Source organism: Phycodurus eques, chromosome 6, assembly GCF_024500275.1.
Source record: "Phycodurus eques isolate BA_2022a chromosome 6, UOR_Pequ_1.1, whole genome shotgun sequence".
Lineage (NCBI taxonomy): Eukaryota > Metazoa > Chordata > Actinopteri > Syngnathiformes > Syngnathidae > Phycodurus > Phycodurus eques.
The window spans coordinates 17800457-17820298 of record NC_084530.1 but is presented as its reverse complement, the minus strand read 5'-3'; the positions used below and the strand labels follow the sequence as shown (position 1 = coordinate 17820298).

The 19842-nt window shown below is 40.9% G+C and overlaps 1 protein-coding gene across 3 annotated transcripts in view; it reads left to right on the top strand.

The window, feature by feature from the left end:
- Positions 1 to 19842, top strand: part of mad1l1 (mitotic arrest deficient 1 like 1) — a 71523-nt gene that overhangs the window by 16725 nt on the left and 34956 nt on the right. For 2 of the 3 annotated variants that reach the window (XM_061679842.1, XM_061679839.1), the window contains 4 exons: positions 5213 to 5299; positions 7168 to 7312; positions 16497 to 16637; positions 18659 to 18715. In XM_061679842.1, coding sequence (XP_061535826.1) covers positions 7211 to 7312; positions 16497 to 16637; positions 18659 to 18715 — 300 coding nt within the window. In that variant the 5' untranslated portion in view covers positions 5213 to 5299; positions 7168 to 7210. The remainder of the gene's footprint in view (positions 1 to 5212; positions 5300 to 7167; positions 7313 to 16496; positions 16638 to 18658; positions 18716 to 19842) is intronic. The other variant, XM_061679841.1, reaches the window with a different exon arrangement.

Here is a 19842-nt window from a genome sequence, read left to right as displayed (position 1 = left end):
AATATCACACATCCATTAGTATTCAGACCCTTTGCTGTGACAATCATATATTTAACTTGGGTGCTGTCCATTTCTTCTGATCATCCTTGAGATGGTTCTACAGCTACAGTGGAGTCCAGCTGTGTTTGATTATACTGATTGGACTTGATTAGGAAAGCCTCTATGTAAGACCTTACTTACAGCTCACAGTGCATGTCAGAGTAAATGAGAATCATTAAGTTAAAGGAACTGCCTGAAAAGCTCAGAGACAGAAATGTGGCAAGACAGATCTGGCCAAGGTTACCAAAACAATTCTGCTGCACGTAAGGTTCCTAAAAGCACAGTGGCCTCCATAATCCTTAAATGGAAGACGTTTGGGACGATCGGAGCCCTTCCTAGAGCTGGCCGTCCAGCCAAACTGAGCAATCGGGGGAGAAGAGCCTTGGTGAGAGAGGTAAAGAAGAACCCAAAGATCACTGCGGCTGAACTCCAGAGATGCAGCCGGGAGATGGGAGAAAGTTCGGGAAAGTCAACCATCACTGCAGCCCTCCACTAGTCAGGGCTTTATGGCAGAGTGGCCCGACGGCAGCCTCTCCTCAGTGGGTGACACATGAAAGCCTGCATGGAATTTGCTGAAAAAACGCCTGAAAGATTCAAAGATGTTGAGAAATATGATTTTCTGGTCCGATGAGCCCAAGATCGAACTTTTTGGCCTTAATTCTAAGCGGTATGTGTGGAGAAAACCAGGCACTGCTCATCACCTGTCCAATACAGTCCCAATAGTGAAGGATGGTGGTGGCAGGATCATGCTGTGGGGGAGTTTTTCAGCTGCAGGGACAGCACGACTGGTTGTAATCGAAAGAGAGATGAATGCGTCCAAGTACAGCGATATCCTGGCCGAAAACCTTCCCCAGAGTGCTCAGGACCTCAGACTGGGCCAAAGGTTCAACTTCCAACAAGACAATGACCCTAAGCACACAGCTAAAATAACGAAGGAGTGGCTTCAGAACAACTCCGTGACTGTTCTTGAATGGCCCAGCCAGAGCCCTGACTTAAACCCAATTGAGCATCTGTGGAGAGACCTGAAAATGGCTGTCCACCAATGTTCACCATACAACGTGACAGAACTGGACAGGATCTGCAAGAAGGAATGGCAGAGGAGCCCCAAATCCAGGTGTGAAAAACCTGTTGCATCATTCCTTAAAAGATCTGGATGGGTTGACTGGGCGGCAGCATGGAATGCCTTGTCGTGGTGCTAGAAGTGCAGCATGGTACAAATAGACACATTTTCTATTCTGGAGTGGTGTCGCGGTGACATCAGAAAGCTCCTCCAATAGGAGAGGGGCTGGTGATTTGTGAGTGCCATTTTGGCAGACTTGTACTGTAAACGGCAAGGGGGAAATGTACTGTATTTTCCCAAAATCTCAAATTTTGGGAAAATGTCTGTGTCTTTACGCGAGGCTTTCAAACTCCCTTTGAAAGCTCCCTGCTCAGCCTGAAATACACCTCGAAGCGCTCTTCGTGGAACTATAGCTCACGATTTTGGGATATGGGCCACACCCATTCATTTTTTTTTTTTTTTGCTGCTGCTTCACCTCCCTTAAAATAAGCAAAGGCAGTGCTTTCTTTTCCATTAATGACAAACACATTGCCGAGTTTCAGTCTACTCAGCGGGAAGCGGAAAGCCTGACGACTTCCTTGTAGGCTACTATATCAGCGCTTCCAAATATGGGCATCATCTGCATTGGCCGCAATGGGCTGCCTTTCATAGTAAGCAAGTGCAGTGTGAAAAGGCCTTTATTTTATTAGGCTAGGAAAAAATTATTTTACCACACACAGAAAAATTACAGCATACACTCAATCCCACAATATGGCAAATTATGCTCGATATGAATATGAGAAAATCTGCTATGAACTGAACGAATCCCCACCAGGTGAACCGCGATATAGCGAGGGAACACTGTAATTGAAATTACAATGGATAGTCCTCGCACACACTTTTTGTTTTAACAGCAAGTCCTCATTCATCCATCCATTTTCTGTACCGCTTATCCTCACTTGGGTCGTCAATGATCAGCAAACTTTGACGCCATACTACGCCCACATTAGACAAAAAGCTCTGTAATTTCAGTGTCACCCATCTGTCTAGGACACCGGCTTCCGATTGGGGTGAATTTGAACAAATTTCCCATCAGGAGTTTGTCTTAAGTATGAGCCCTGAAATTTGGCCCAAATGGCTGCTTCAAACCAAAATGGAGCACTTCCTGTTCAATTTCGGCACTTTGTGTCCTGTTACAATAAAAATGTACACCCAATTTTGTTTTGATGTGTGGAACTGGTGTTGGGGAATCTTATTTTTCAAACTTTCCAGGGGGTGGAGATTTTCTGGGGGGGAGGTTAATCTTCGGGGCCCCTAAAATACATCCATTGTAACACAATTCTATCCTTGTTTTTATTAAAAAATTATCTTGTTTCATAAAAAAATAGCAATATTTGATTTAATCAGAATCATTTGCAATGGTCTTAAATCCACACATTTATAGTAACCGTTAAAAAATGATCTAAATTAAATTTTAAAAATCAATGTTTAGGTTGACTACACATTTCTTATGCAGAAAATTGTCAATTAAAATGATGTGTTCCCTATTTATTTTTAGGTTTTGATTTGTTGTGTAGAGCGCAGACCACGTGGCTAAATCTGTCACTGATTTATGCATTATTAACTGAGGAATTAGGCATAATTTTGAAAAATACTCCTAAAATCACACCAACCATCTTTACTTAATACTGACAATTTTATAGTTTTTTCTTTTCCATTTCTTTCTTCTTAAATTAGCATCTGTGTGATCCTGCAAAGAGGAAGTGATGCAGAGGTAATAAAGTGTGCATTTTGTTGTTTTGAGGCTGATCCCTGGTGCTCCAGGCTGTGCGGAATCACCATAGTTATTCCAGCGTATGAGTCACAGCGCCTCATATTTTAGTCATGAGATTACTTTGGTCTCCGATGCTATGGCCCCCAGCCAAGTGGCATAAATCCAGTCCCCGCACCCCACAGACTTCAAATTCAACAGCTTTGTCGTTGGTCATCAGCCCCGGCGGACTGATCTGTGATCAGATGTGAGGCTACTGTAGAGGTCAATAGTCAACCAAAGCGAGAGCCCTAGTGATTATTTGAATGACTCGAGATGGTTGAGGTACAGGAGGACGTCCGTCCCTGTATCATTTTCGCTTGATTTTCCCGAGGATTTTTGCTCCTTGTCACCCTATTGATTTTGATTGAAGGCCAAAGTACCAAGGATTTATGCCTTGACGATTATCGCGCTATTGACTTTTGAACGACCCTGCTTTCTCGAGGTTCGAAGTGCACATCTAATCGTATTTGTGCCTTGCTTTGCCCACAGCACTGCTAGTGGCTAACTGGCTAACAAACAAACAGACCATGCTAGTGGTTCGGCGGGCTTCTAATCCATCGTAAATGGAAATGTAGCTCAGAGCTGAACCTTGTACTCTTCACATGCAACATGAAGTCCATCCTGTTGATTCTGTGGTTCTGGACCAAACCTGTTAATTTCTTTTTTTGCACTCAACTTCCACAAATTTGAGCATCAGAGCTGCACACCTAAACCCAGCATTTATCAGCCTGTGTCTTTGACGAATGATCCAGCGAGACGGAATATTGACACGCTTTCACACATTCAACACGACATCTGGAAATTAGATGATTGCAGTCCCCTCCAAAAGTATTGGAACTGCAAGGTCAATTCCTTTGTTTTTGTTGTATATTGAAGACTTTTGGGTTTCAGATAAAAAGATGAATATGAGACAAAAGTTCAGAATTCCAGCTTTTATTTCATGGTATTTACATCGAGACAGGCTCAGGACAGAGCACCTTTTGTTTGAAGCCACCCACTTTTAAACTGAGCAAATGTATTGGAACATGTGACTGATGGGTGTTTCTAGTTGCTCAGGTTTTGCCTTTTAGATTGATTGCTTAAACATTAGATGGTGCTGGTTTTAGACTTTGAGTTTCACCTGTGAAAACGGCATTTGCTGTTAAGCAAACATGAAGACAAGACCGATGTCTATGGAAGAAAAGCAAACCATTTTGAAGCTGAGAGAAGAGGGAAAATCGATCAGAGCTATTGCACAAATGTTGGGCATAGCCAATACAACAATTTAGAATGTCCTGAAAAAGGAAGAAACTACTGGTGTACTGAGCAACAGACATCGAAATGGTCAGCCAAAGGTATCAACAGCAGTTGATAACAGAAACATTGTGAGAGCTGTGAAGTAACCCCCAAAGACAACAGTTAGTGACATCACTGCCAACCTCCACAGGGCAGGGGTGAAAGTATCACAATCCACTGTTCAAAGAAGACTTTGAGAAAAGAATTATACAGGCCATACCGCAAGATGCAAACCACTCAGCAAAAAGAATAGGAAGGCCAGATTGGATTTTGCAAAGAAGTACAGCGATGAGCCACAAAAGTTTTGGAACAAGGTTTTATGGACTGATGACACCAAGATTAACCTCTACCAAAGTGCTGGAAAGGCCAAAGTATGGAGAAAGAAAGCATCTGCTTATGATCCAAAACACACAAGGTCATCTGTGAAGCATGGTGGAGGTAAATGTCATGGCTTGGGCTTGCATGACTGCTTCTGGAATGGGCTCACTCATCTTTATTGATGATGTAACTTATGATGGTAGCAGCAAAATGAATTCGGAAGTCTACAAAAACATTTTGTCTGGCAATTTACAGAAAAATGCATCCGAACTAATTGGGAGAAGCTTCATCATACAACAAGGCAATAACCCAAAACACACTACCAACACAACGAAGGACTTCATCGGGGGGAAAAAGTGGAAGGTCTTAGACTGGCCAAGTCAATTACCAGATCTTAACCCAATACGGCCTGTATTTTACCTCCTAAAGAGGAGACTGAAAGGAGGAAACCCCAGAAACAAACAAGAACTAAAAGAGGCTCCACTAAAGTCCTGCAGGTTCAGTGGCCCTTTTCCGTCGAACGCTAATGCTAACGACGTGCCGATATTTGTGCTCTCAGCCACTCTCTTTGCCAATGTGACCTTCTGCATCATGCCTTGTGTGTATGTGTATTTGTGTATTTTAGTGGCACAATAAGCAGGTTTTAACCGCGCCGGCCTCCTGGCAAGAGAATATGGAAAACGTTTTGGTGCGCTGTCGCATTGATACTTTGCTGCCATTTGTTGCAGGAAACCAGAGGATCTGTCCAGGGAGGTGATTCAGATCCAGCAGAGGGAAATTGCCCTGAAAGAGCAGAACTACACACTCAACAGCCGGTAACTACTGCAATTCCCCTCAAACTCACCCCCCTCACATCCATTAGAGCATGCTGTATCTCAGACAACTCCTTAATTGTCACCAAGTTAATTAAACTGCTCCCCATTCTGATAGCACAGCTAACAGTAATGTGTGTGTGCGGGAACAGATGAGAGGAGAAAGTCGGCCTAATTAACGGTGTTCTCCATAGGCCGAGGTGAAAGTCTGCGGGGAGGGCCGTGTGCGCATGCTTCCTCTGAAAGCTTTTATTAGCTTACGATCGTCTCTGCTGCCCGGCGTATGGGCCTCATTATGGAATATTAGAAACAGAAAAATGGGTGATGGCGGAGGAGAGAGTAGCAGGGGGCTCACCATGTAATTATTCCCCCCCCTCCTGTATAATTACCGTCCCATTGATCAGGCCTTATAGGAGCGTGGCACATCAGCTCTGTGAGGATTTGACGCTCAACTTGTTTTCAGGCAGCGTCATTGATTGATTTATTTTTTTTCTGGTGCCGGAGTGCAAGCGCAGGCAAGATGGGTTGCTTCGTCTGTTTATCTTACCAAAGCGAAGGCGAGATGCAGTGTGTTGTTGAGCTGGTTTCTCAATGTCTTTATGTCTCAAAAGTGCTCTCTGTCAATTGACTGTCTGTTGTCGTACGAGAACGGCTCCAATTACCGGAGACAAATTCCTCGTGTGTTTTTTGGACATACTTGGCAAATAAAGATGATTCTGATTGTCAAAGCAAAAGCATGATATGTTACTTAATTTGTTATCTTGCCAAAGTGAAGGCAAGATATATTGCTTTATCATTTTAGCTTGCAAAGGCAAGATACATTACTTGGTTTGTTATATTGCCAAAAATAAGCAAAGGCCTGATAAGTTTTGATAAGGTTTATCTTATATACTGTATGTTGCCTTACTGTATGTGTGTGTGTGTGTGTGTGTGTGTGTGGGTGTGCACACACACACACATGCATATATATATACTGTATGTTGCCTCCATCCTGTTGTGGCTATGTTGCATATACTGTATGTTGCCTTGATTTTATTGACAACACGAAAGCAAAGCCAAGATGTTACTTCAATCGTTATATTGCTAAAGTGACGGTTGGATTTCTTGCTTCATTTGTTATATTGACAAGGGAAGGCAAGATACTAGGTTGCTTGGTCTTTTATCTTGCCAAAGATAAAAGACCAAATGAAAGTGCTTCATTTGTTACTTTGTCAAAGTAATGGCAAGACATGTTGCTTGCTTCATCTCTTCAGCTTGCTAATGTGAAGGCAAGATATGTTGCTTTGTTTGTTACATTGCTAAAATGAAAATGTATGCAATATATGTTGTCATTTATCTTGCCAAAGTGGAGGCAAGATATGTTTCTTCGCTTTTCATATTGCCAAAGCGACAGTTGGATGTCTTTCTTTGTTAGATTGATAAAGTGAAGACAAGTTTTGCTCCTTACTCTGTCTTGCCAAAGTAAAGGCAATATATGTTACTTCTGCTGTCATATTGCCAAAGTGACAGTTATGTTACATTGACGAAGGCCAGACATGTTGCTTCGTCTGTTATCTTGCCAAAGTAAAGGCAAAAAGATATGCCATTTTATTCTAATTTTGGTCAATTCCAGGTGTTCTTCAAAGACAAACTCGTCCTAGAGATTTTATTCGATTTCTTCCAAATTTTTACCTTTGCATACTAGACAGATTGAGAAGAATTTCAGTTTTTGGCGCAGCATGTCAGGGAAGTTTGATCAGTTTTGTCTCCACATGGTCACAGCAAGACCCAACGTCTTGTATGTGATGAAGGTCCCGCCCTGAAGAGATTCATTAACGCTCCATGGAGACACAAAGATGCAATAAGCCCACTCCTCACTCTTTCCCGACCAGTGTTCGGAGCGTGGAGCGCTCGCTGTCCGAGCTGCAAAAGAAGATGTCACAGCAACACAGCAAAACGCTTGAGGAGCAGAAGAAGCGGGAGGCACAAGAAGTACTCCTGCGTCGGCTGCAAAAGAGGCTCTTGCTACTCACTAAGGTGTGACACGCACGCACACACACAAACCATAAGCCACATAAATTGCACACACACACACAGGAAGTTATGTCCTTACCTTGAATTAGCTAATGTCAGATGTTAGTATGTCGTGATGAGCTGAAATGAAAAGTCTTTATCAAAACCCAAAACTGGGCAGCCCAACGCCGAAAACCGAAAGCCGAAAGACAGAAAGAACTTACCAATCCAACTGAATTTGTAAGCATTTTTCATACAACAAATGCAACTCAAAGTGCTTTACAGTAATTAAAACCCACCAATTATTAATTATAAAACTATGCCAATCATTAGTAAAATTCCATTTATGGCTATCGCTGCAGAGCTGCCAACCTATAGAAATTCACTTCCAGAACAATTTGTTTGAATTTCCATATTTTTTTATATTATGGCAAGAACATTACTATGGGTAGTTTTGGTTATGTAGTAGGATAAAAGTAATTCTGCATACTGTTCAGTTTCGCAACATAGTCATGACACCATAATTGTAATAGTTAATTAGTTATGGCTACAATATTTGTAATTTTACTGTATTTATTGCATCAATCTTGTAATGGTGGACGCATTTGCAGCCAAATGTCTTCTCTTGAATGCTCTTTTTGTATTTTCTTTATCCACTATTGCTGCCGAAACAATGCAAATTCCCTATTGTGGGACTAATAAAGGTTGTCATATACAGTGTACTCTAAATATTTACTTTTACTATATTTACTTTTAAATTTATAGGCCCATTTTCTCAAGGGACGTAGCAGCGGTGACGTGTTAATTAATTTCTGGTTTCCGGTCCCTGTGTTTATGTAGCTTTCTAGCTTTATTGAATATTTCAGTATTTGCTTCTATAGCCACATCCTAATTTGCCTGCTGTTTTGCTCTTCAAAGTTAGCTAATCGCTGCAATAACATGGTTATGGCCAGACCTATGTGACAAATGTAGTGTACCACCCAATCACATATTTCGGTGTTTTGCGACTTCAGGTCACGATAGCTTAGCAACTGGCTTCCCTTCCGTCTGTCTCCCGTTTTAAACTCCCTCTGTCCTTCATGATAACGATACTTGTCAAAATGTAGTTTATTCGATGTCTTGGAGGCTATGATTAGTAATTTACGCTGCCTTGACAACGGACGCGACGGGCACGTTCTTTTGCCTCCGCAGCTCGAGATCGTATTTAGCCGCGGTCGCCTCCACAGCTCATCATTGTATTTAGCCACGTTAGCTGGAGCTCGTAGGCGCAAATACATAGCATGCAAAAGCATTCCACCATAGTAGTGTAAAGCAGCAAGGTTGGGCGACAGTAGGGAAGTTGCAATTTGTACTACCCACTGGCTAGCATAATGACAGTAAAGGCACGCATTTCCCAAACTTCATTGCGACATTCAAAATTTAATTATTGCCTTAACAAAGATGATAATTTTTGTTGTTATTGTATGTTTATGTTTCCGCTGGTTGAATGTGTGCCAAAATTAACTGTCACATTTATTGGTTTATGGTGCACGCCTATGTCATTATCGAACCGTGACTGTAGGCTGTGTGTAAAATAGTGACGTCATACTCAATTCAACTACATTGTCAGCAAAAGTCACCAATTGGCATTGCTTGTTAATAGCAAACATTTTTAAATATGTTGTGTACAAGCTCGTACATCAGCTGCAGCAAAGCTATGAATTAACAACATATTATTTCGTCGTGATGGCGAGATGAAGCATTGTAACACTTCAGCCATTGGTTTGAGTAATGGTTTATTTCTTGATGCGTCATTGCACACGAAACCGCCTGCTGGCCATGTGCATAATCACAGGCAGCTGTATCTTTACCACATACAGTATGTGCTGCGTTGCATTTTTGCGTCTTTTTGGCTCTTGTGAATGACTATGTATTACAAAACAATGTTTCACCAAGTAATTTCCCAACATAAAGTGTAAAATATATTTTATTTGAATGTATTCTGTGTGGTTAAAATGTTCATCATCACTGGTATGGCAGGTTGTATAATGTTTCTGTCACTTTGGCAAAATTCCTTGGGCTTAAGAGGGCAGAGGATTTTGAAAGTGCTTATTTAGAAATAACAGTTTATCATCATTTTTGTGTTAAGTGATGGATTCAAGAGCAAGATTTTTAAATTGTGGTACAGTAATTTCTCCTCTTCCAGTGAGGTTTTATTTTACCTTGCTTTCTGTGAACACAATAAATACTTTCCCCGTGAATAAAATAAGAAACGGTGGAAAATGCAGTTATTGATAAACAAAGGTAATTGATATGCCTCAATGATATTTCCTTATGCGGTGCAGTCCTGCTTGGGGTTTGAACTCAGGCAACCACCATACCCCAGGTTGAGAGTCGAGTGCACCAACTGCTGGGCTGTTAGACCAGGGTGCTAGGTTAGCGCCCAGCAGACTCTTTCCAAGGATTCAGAGGAGTGAAAAGGCGCCATCTCTACTGTCCAAACTATGTCCAAACTGCTGTCAACACTCTCCAAACTCTAGTAGCCTATACAAACTACACAGTCTTTATCCAAACTGTGCTGACCGCAACTCTATATAAAACACACACACACACTCACACGCGCGCGCCCACACACACGCATTTTGAATGGAGTCTGCATGAGGGGTTTAGATTGCTGTCAAACCTCGCGGCAAAACCTGAAGCGCTCCCCAAATCGGTCACGTGGTACAGCCGGGCAGCGAGACTTCGGACGTCATCACGTCATGGTCTGTCAATAAATGAAGCAAGCCTCGGTACACGCTTTGCAGAAACACCCCCTCCATTACTCGACACACGCCCCGAAGACTAATATAGTATAGTGTTTAATATAGAATGGACTACTAAATACTTTTTCACTTAAGTCCGGTCAAAGGCTGTATGTCTAATTTGTTAAGAAACCATTGCGGTTTTAGAGGAATTTAACATCAGCTGTCATTTTTCTACCTAGCATGCTGATTATACTAACAGCCAATCAACGGGGAAACTGATGGCTACGGCTCAGCGGTTAAAATAGGGCAAAAAGTCACAGGAGTTGACGAGACCAGAAATAAACACTTCCGCCGCTTCCGTTGTTAAGAAGTAATGGTAGTTTTACTCCGTTACAATGATCTAAATGTTGCTTGCTACTTTTATTTATCAATCATTGCTTATTTATCAACTATTTGTGCGTGAGACTATGACTTCGACTTCCACATTGGGCGCTGTTTACGCCAATTCAATGTAAGCACTAGTGACGTTTAAGTCTAGTTCACCAATCAAACGACACAAGAAAGTCACATGACGTCACAAAACGTCTTCTATTGGGCTTCCCGGGCATAGGTATTAACACTTGATAAGCCAACCTGGCTGATCGTTCTGCCGACGCCGCGCTACTCATGTTTACAACAAAAAGAACAGCATTCATGTCTTGTAGTATATGTCTGGCAATGTCTGCCCAAATGTGGATATTTCAGCCCACTGATAACTTGAGAAAACACCTTGCAGTAAATTGCAGATGTTGTAGTTTTGGCTTTGCATACACACACACAAACACACACACATCAGTACCAGAATTTGCACGTGAGTAATTATTTCACTCTGTACTTTTTACTCTTATTCAAGTAATTTTTTGGAGGACGACTTTTTACTTTTACTTGAGTAACATTATTGTCAAGTAACAGTACTCTTACTTGAGTACTGTTACTGAGATACAGTTACTGAGATTTTAGTAAATTATTTTTCAGAGTAAGAGTGCTTAAAGAGGAGGATGCTATTCATGTGTCACAGCTTGAAGCAGACATCAGGTGAAGGTGGAGATGGGCCTGGCTCAAGTTGGAGCCCAAAACAAAAACGCATAGAAATGAGGCAAATTTGATTTTAATCTTAAATTTATACATTAACATGTACTTGAGCGGTGTAAATAAATGTTTTTATGCGTGAAGAAAATGTGTTTATTTTGCCTTATTGTACTCTTCAGGGTGGCACGGTGAAGACTGGTTAGCACATCTGCCTCACAGTTCTGAGGACCGGGGTTCAAATCCGGGCCTCGCCTGTGTGGAGTTTGCATGTTCTCCCCGTGCCAGCGTGGGTTTTCTCCGGGCACTGCAGTTTCCTCCCACATCCCAAAAACATGCGTGTTAGGTTGATTGAAGACTCTAAATTGCCCGTAGGTGTGAATATGTGCAGGAATGGCTGTTTGTTTATATGTGCCCTGCGATTGGCTGGCGACCATTTAAGGGTGTACCCCCACTCTCGCATGAAGATAGCTGGGATAGGCTCCAGCACGCCTGTGACCCTCGTCAGGATAAGCGGTACAGAAAATGGATAGATGGATGGATGGATGTACTCTTCAGAGTCTTCCAGATTGCCTAATTTATTTTAAAATAAAAAAAATTCTCTGCGGGTGACTGGGGGATCCCCCCCAGACCCACATACAATGTTTTTTAATTATTTCTTTCTTTATTTCTTTTTTTTTTGGGGTCTCCTTTTTCATGCCTTTTGGTGTTTGCATGTCTGTGTTTAACACGTCTATATGTAAATACCATGAAATGAAAGCTGGAATTCTGAACTTTTGTCTCATACTCATCTTTTGATTTGAAATCTGAATGTCTTCAGTATACAACAAAAACTAAGGAATTAACCTTGCTGTTCCAATAGTTTTAGAGGGGACTTTAATATCCATTACTCTTGCGTGCTCTCAATATATTATGTTTAAATGTGGTTGTATTGTTTTAAAAGTGTATTTAAAGACCTTCAAATGTTTTTAACGCTATAAAAAACACACCTAGGGTGTATTTAAATAGAGTATTTTCTATATCACGGATTTCACAGGAGTGGGCGAGAACACAACTCCCGCGATGGAGGAAGCTTTCTGTATCTTCACTTTCAAGTTTTCCGTGGTATGAACCATCACTAATCTCCCGTGTCCCTCATAATTGATACGAGTAAACTGAGTTAAAAGCTCAGTCCTAGAACGAATTAAAATTGTAAGTCAAGGTACTGCTGTATTTAGAGGTCACAAACACAAAACCCTCAAACTTATACAGTTGCGTAACCAGAAAAGTTTGAAAAACGTCAACCCCTGATGCCAGTTTGACAGATTGACACAAAACTGGGTGATCGTGTCTATCATAACAGGACACATGAAAAAGTCTTGAAAAGGAACAGTTGGTTGGTTGGTTTGAACCAGCCAATTTGGGGCGAATTCCTGGACTCGTAGTTTGACGAACTCTGGTCGGGAATTTCCCCAGAAGAGCCCCAATCGGAATCGGGTATCCTAGATGGAAAATTCAATACGCCATTCAACTTTCACTTCATATTTTGCTGCTTTTTTTTAGCTGGAGGAAAGTAGTTACTTCCCCCCCAAAAAAGTTGGCATGGCGTTGAGGCCATAAGTGAAGGCAAAATGTGGGCACATTGGTTCCTTTTAATAAGAAAGTGAAGTGGGAGTTAGAACAGGAGGAGGTGGTGAACATGAGTCATTTCTATATACTGACTTTTGCCTTAAATAGGTTCCACATCTATTAGACAGATGTGACAATGTTAGACAAAATATTTGATACTCCTTTTACATCCCTTTTTTGTCTCCTAAGACACATTTGAATTACTTCTTCCTGGCACGTGCTTTTTTTTTTTTTTTGTCTGTGCGCTTTCTTTTAGTGCTTTTCAAGGAAGCACGTGTTTTGAAGCACAATTTTGGCAACAGTGGCGATATTTTAAAAAATGGCATTATAAATTGTGTTTAGCTACAGACATCTAACAGTACAATGGTAAAACGATAAAACGGACCCCAATATACCGGATACCGGATATAACAGACATTCAAGACTGAACAAAGTGTCCAAAAATAGTTTCCATTTGTCAGTTAAACTGCCGTTGACAATATCTGTTAGTTCCAGAATTGGCCACTGTTGTTTACTGGCGCTGTGGCACAATGCAGACAGAGAATGGGACTGACATATTTCCGGGTCACAGATATATAGTATGACTAGATCAAATTCCCAAAGACGTGCCTCCCGTGCCTACGTGGTAGCCATGTTGAAAGTGGGGCATTGACCACGTCATGATGGTTATATCTATTATGCTGTAGAGTGCACGCAGAGAGAGGGAGAGAGAGGCATGGCGGCAGTGTTAATTCTGAGGAATACAAAACACAAGTCTCTGCAGTCTGGTACATGCTATTTTTGGTACAGTAAATTTTTTTCTGTCAAGCCATTCGCCTTTGGCAATGGACTTGGAGCTAGGAAGCACGCTAATCCCCCGCAGCTCTTGAAAGAGACTTGCCTATGATGAGTACTGTACGTCAACAAACATACCAGGACCGAGCCCACCGGTGTGGTAAGTTTGGATAAAATGTGAAATTTTCAGGCTAAAATATTTATTTAAAATAACTTTGTACTGTACTACACACTTTAACAATACATTTTGAATCAAATTGTCTTCAGTACATATCTTAACCAAGCAAAGTTTTGAATGAAAAAAGCTGGCGTGCGGCCTCCCCCTCGCCGTATTTTTCAGCCACCATTGACCTGCAGGCACTGTTCAAAAAGGCGATGAAAATGGTAATGACTGTTTTATCGCCTCGTCCTCCCGTTCCCTTTTGTTTTTATTTTTTATTTGAAGAGCTTTTCAGTCTTTATCTGACAGGTTTTTTATTTAGATGAAGCATGCGGTAATAAACGGCAAATAGCCAACGGGGCTCAGCTGTTCAAACTCGACCTCTAAACGTCTCTTTTGTACATTGCCGGTTTCCCTCCCCCCTTTTTTCTTAGCAGTTTGTCGTACAACCTTAACACCTTCAAATTACACACGCCTGATATGCTGGTGGGCCTAATCAGCATCTGATTATAGTTATCATTCTTTTGCGTTTTAGACACGATGAGTCCTCTGGCTCATTTCTCTAAAGCAATTTCAACTGCATTACGCTTTGATTTTGACGTTCGCAAGGTGCTTTTTTAGGATGGACTCACTTCACCAGAATATTCAACCCATTGTGGAAATAGCCATCCAGGAATACAATGAACAACTACTGTATAATAGGGTGTCTCCAGGGTTTTAAAATATGGTATAAGGTAGTTAAAAGTCAAAAGTTAAACCAAACAGGTGAATCTTGAGCCTCCTTTTAAAAGCGGGTCATAATGGCTGAATCCAGCTGCTCCGTAGGTTTTTGTTCTAGTTTTTGGAATAATTAAAAGGCAGGTGCTAAAGGACCTCAAGACCTGTGTGCCAGTTGATATGATGACTTCTCAGTTAAATTTTTGATGTGTGGAATAAAATAAAGATCAGAGTAAAAAAATGACACCCAGGATCTAAACACATTGTGAGCGTTTAAAGTCTAGTTGAGCTGTATGAAATTCACTGCCATCCATGACTTAATAGATAAAATACTGTTAAGAAGGGTATCAATTGCACCTTATATAATTATGTATATTATTTTATAAAGCTTTGTAATAATAAAGGAGAGTGATTATCTTTGTTTCATCAAAATAAAACATTTTCAAACCTTTTTTTGTATTATCAAAATGTTTCCTTATTTTACGGACCAAAGCAACTGAATCTATCAATTTATATTTGTGCATTTTCTGCACTGTCAGTTTGAAATAATGTACTGTTTTTTAATAAAGGGCTGGGATATTTTAAGTAATATATTTTATGTATTAAGTTTAAAAAAAAAATCAGATTAATTGAAAAAAATAATGGTTAATCGATTATTAAAATTGTTAGTTGAAGCCCAACATGCAACAGAACTCAATGCATGTCTTCTTGGCTTTCGGCTTTGTCATGATAGTGTTTGACAGCGTTGTCTGTCCATGAGGATAAAGTAGCCTCTTGCAAGTGTAGAAATTGTACTTAGCCTCACATTTTGACGAAGTCAAATTCAATCCCCCCTCCCACCAAAAAATATCAAGTCTTATTGTCCCTCTAAAAGTGGAATACATCCCATGCACACAAATCTGTCTCGCCTCCGGTCCGGCGTGTTTTGTTGTTGTTGCTTAATCTGTGTGTGTGTGTGTGTGTGTGTGTGTATGCGCACACCGATAGTGGCAAGCTATTTGGAGACGCGGCATCACTGTGAGTGAGACTTGTGAAGACGCTGACTTGAGGAGGTTTTTCTTGTTTTCCCCGCGTTCGTCTGTCATCACTCTCTGCTTTGATTTCCCCCATCTTTCATGCCTTCCCATTTGACTCCCGTGCACGAGCCTGACCCTCAGCTCCTCTTGTCAGCCCCAATGAGAGAATGGACACACATTTAAACATCTGTTTGTCCACTCACATGCTTACATGTTGTAAACGTGCGTCTATTCAACACACACAAGTAACGTAAATATGCCTGTCCATTCACAGAGAAAAAACATGTAAATATCTGTAGACGCGCGCGCACACACACACACACACACACACACACACGCACACACACAGAGAAACACCATGTAGACGTAACACGCACACTCACCATGTAGACGTATGTCAATTTACATGCACACAATATATCTGTCTGTCCATTCACATGAAAACACAGTATAATTCTAATTCTTCTCTCTCACTCGCTCAAACACACACACAATGCGAAAGTCTGTCTATTCACATAGATCTGATGTAAACCTACATTTTTCAAATTTACATACACACTCATAATGGCAACATCTGTCTGTCCATTCACATGCATACAATAATGCAAACATCTCTGCATCTTCATGCACACAAGGTAAATATCAGTCAGTCGACTCACATACTTGCATCACCTCAACATCTGGCTGCCCATTTACATACAGTACACACCCAACACAAAGCAAGCCCTCATATCTGAAATGCGAGCGACATGAGGCGATGTCACGTCATTTGTCCGGAGACACGCCTCTGTCATCATGTTCTGCTTTGATTTACTCTCCCGTTTGGAGTCCCGTGAGGTAACGGCGACAAGAGTGACCCAGAGCTCTCGTCACCCCCCTGGCCTTACTTTGTTTCTCAATTACAAAAAAAAAAAAAAAAAAAAAAAAAAGCCTTTGCCTGTCACACACAAACTGCTGAGAAGTGGCAGGCCAATCAGGAAATTATTAGCAAATAACGAGACACACGTAATTTTCCTTGACAAATATTACACGTCAGAAATACCGTAATGTCACGACCTAGTCTTTACGGAGATTTCCCATTAGATTAACGTGTGTCTGTGTGTGTGTGTGTGTGTGTGTGTGTGTGTGTGTGTGTCTTGCAGGAGCGAGACGGCATGCGCGCCATCCTGGAGTCGTATGACAGTGAGCTGGCGCCCAGCGAACACTCGCCGCAGCTTGGTAAACGTCTGAAGGAGGCGGAGGAGGTGCTTCTCAAGACGCAGAACCTCAACACGGAGATGGAGGTGTGTGGCAGTTGTCATTATAACACCCTAAGATAGGGTCCAAACGCCCTGCTCCTTCTTAGGCGCCATGTTAGTGGAGGAGTAGCTAGTGTCAGCTACTGGCTGCAACCTGGCCGGCTTGACTGGAGACAGCAGTGTGATGGAAGATTCTATGGGTGTTGGGTGGGCATGGACTTTCGTAAGACAAAGTCATCTGGTATTATTACAATATACTGTATATATGTGTAGTTCTTTGTTCTACGTTTAGTTGTACAGTAAAATTCAATACACAGCTCGAAGCAAGCTTTTGGCACTTTTCTGAAGAATTGTTCCCTATCCACCAAACTGCTACTTTTTGTGAAATTCACTGCATACACCACCACACATACACCATAGCTAGGGTTTGTGTCTAAAATACTTGCTCACAAGTCAAGACAAAAAAAAATCAGCCAAGCAACAGAAAAAACTCTCATCTTGAAAAACTCGAATGTCAAGGTATGACTGTATCACTGGGTCGAAAACATACTAAAATGGCTAATAGGAATACACGCCAGTGTCCTTGGCCTTCTGGTGCGTTTTTTCAAAATCAAATAATGTATAAGCCATTTATTTTTTTGCACATGCAGCAAAGACTCTCTGTAACTTCCAACAATCCAGGCTAAACCCTGCTCCTCCCCCAACATGCCAAGTATTTGGAGGTATAACTTTAAGTGCCGTGAAAAAGTATTGGGCCCCTTCTCTAATTGTTATATTTTGTACTTTGTTTAAGATCATCAAACAAATATAAATATCAGACAAATATAACCAACATGAACTTAAAATGCTTTTTTAAATGGTGCTTTTATTTATTAAGGGGAAAAAAACAATTCAATGTTACCTAGCCCCATGTGGAAAAAGTAATTACCCCCCTTGTTAAATCATGAATTGTGGCTAATCACATTTTTTGGTTAATTTTCACTGATCACACCCAAGCCTGATTACCTCCAGACCTGTTCAATCAAGAAATCACTTAAACAGAATCTGTCCCGACAAAATCAATTCGGACAAAAGATCTAAAAAAGCTGCAACAAAATGACACCATCCAAAGAAATTCCAGAACAGTCGAAAAATAAAATAATTGACATTTGTCAGTCTGGAAAGGGTTACAAAAGCCATTTCTAAAGCTTTAGGATTCCAGCGGAACCATAGGGAGAGCCATTCAATGAATAATCCAGGAGGTCACAAAGGACCCCAGGACAACTAGTACAGAACTGTAGGCCTCCCTTGCCTCAGTTAAGGTCAGTGTTCATGACACAACTATAAAGAAGAGACTGGGCAAAAATGGCATCCATGGCAGAGTTCCAATGCCAAACCCGCTGCTGACCAAAAAGAACATAAAGGCTTGTCTTACTTTTGCAAAAAAAACATCTGAATGATTCTTAAGACTTTAGGGAGAATATTATATGGACTGACGAGATGAAAGTTGAGCTTTTTGGAAGGTGTGTGTCTCGTTACATCTGGGGTAACTATAGCACAGCATTTCAGGAAAGGAACATCCTAGCACAGTCATACATGGTGGTGGTAGCGTGATGGTCTTGGGTTGCTTAGTTCCTTCAGGACCTGGACAATTTGCTGTGATTGATGGAACCATGAATTCTGCTCTTTAAGAGAAAATCCTGAAAGAGAATGTTCAGCCATCAGTTCGTGACCTCAAGTGCTGAAGCGCACTTGGGTTCTGCACCCGGATAACGATCCAAAACACACCAGCAAGTCAAGTTCTGAATGGGTTAAAAAAATAAAATGAAGGTTCTGGAGTGCCCTAATCGAAGTCCAGACTTGAATCTGATTCAAATGCAGTGGCATGACCTTAAAAAGACTGATTTCAGTTGTGGCTCCTAGGATAGCCAAACCAGTTATTAGGTTTAGGGGGCCATTACTTTTTCACACAGGGCCAGGTAACTGAATAGTTTTGTTTTCCTTAATAAATGAAATCACCCAAAATACTTGAATAGTGAACCGAAAAGAGGTCCATTGTGTCATTTTAGTTGTGTTCTTATGCTCAGGTGCAGCTCACCAAAGCACAGGATGAGACAGGCACGCTCAAATTGCAGCTGCAGACCGTAAGTCAGAAATCACACACAACTTCCAGTTCAAACCGCTGCATTTAAAGCTGAAGTGTTTGGTAAACAAGCATCAAGCTGTAAATGACTATAGTAGTGCTGTCATGCTGACGTTCTCCTCACTTCTTTGACCTTGTGAGTTACTTGATGTTTACAGTGTGAAAAACGTGTCCTATATTCAAGCGCTGGCTAAAAATATCAACGGCACAGCTAAAAAAAGCTCCATTTGTTAATGCACCACCACCACGTCACACTTATTCTCGCAACAACATTTGAATATGGACTTAATAAAATGGCTCAATCCAATTCGGTCCAGTTCAGCTAGTCACGGTACAGTTTGGATGTCCTCGTCTGACTTCTGAGGTTCTTCTTGGCTTCACCATTTGTTTGTAAGTCCTTTCACACACGCAAATAATGTAAATACAATTTTATGTCAGACCATTCACCCAAAATTAATGTAAACATTTATATCCTTTAACAGACAATAATCCAAACTGATATTTACTTATTCACAAATTGTTAATGTAATTGTAAACATGATGAAACCAATTTGTCCATTCATACACACACAAATAATGTGCATTTGTCTTTCCATTCACATATAAAAATAATGTAAACTCATGTGCAGCCCCCCTGCCTGAAAAAAATAAAAACAGGTCAATGAATTATGTATATACACCATATTTGAAGACTTATAACTTTCTCTTTATTTACTTGCTCTTAGTGTGAAATGCAGCCCTACTTTTATTTAGTAAATGAGAGAACATTTCACAGTTGTACTTATGTTTGATTACAAGGGCCGATTTTGTAAGAAGTGTCAAATTTTTTATTATGCTCTAATATCATTATAGCAGTGGCATACAAAAATTAAATAAATAAACATTGTGAAAGTTTTTGGGAAAATATATCGTTCTAAAAAATTTGCTATCGTGGTAGGCCTAAACACATATGATGTATTGAAAGAGAGCACGAGCAATGAATAACGCAAAAATATTGTCCAAACAGTATAAAAGAGAGTAAAAACTGTAATATAAATCTGCAATATAGCAGGAACGCGACGCAAGAACCGTGATATAGCAGATGATTACTGTGTCTGTATTCCGTGATGATAAGTTGCAGGGACTCCA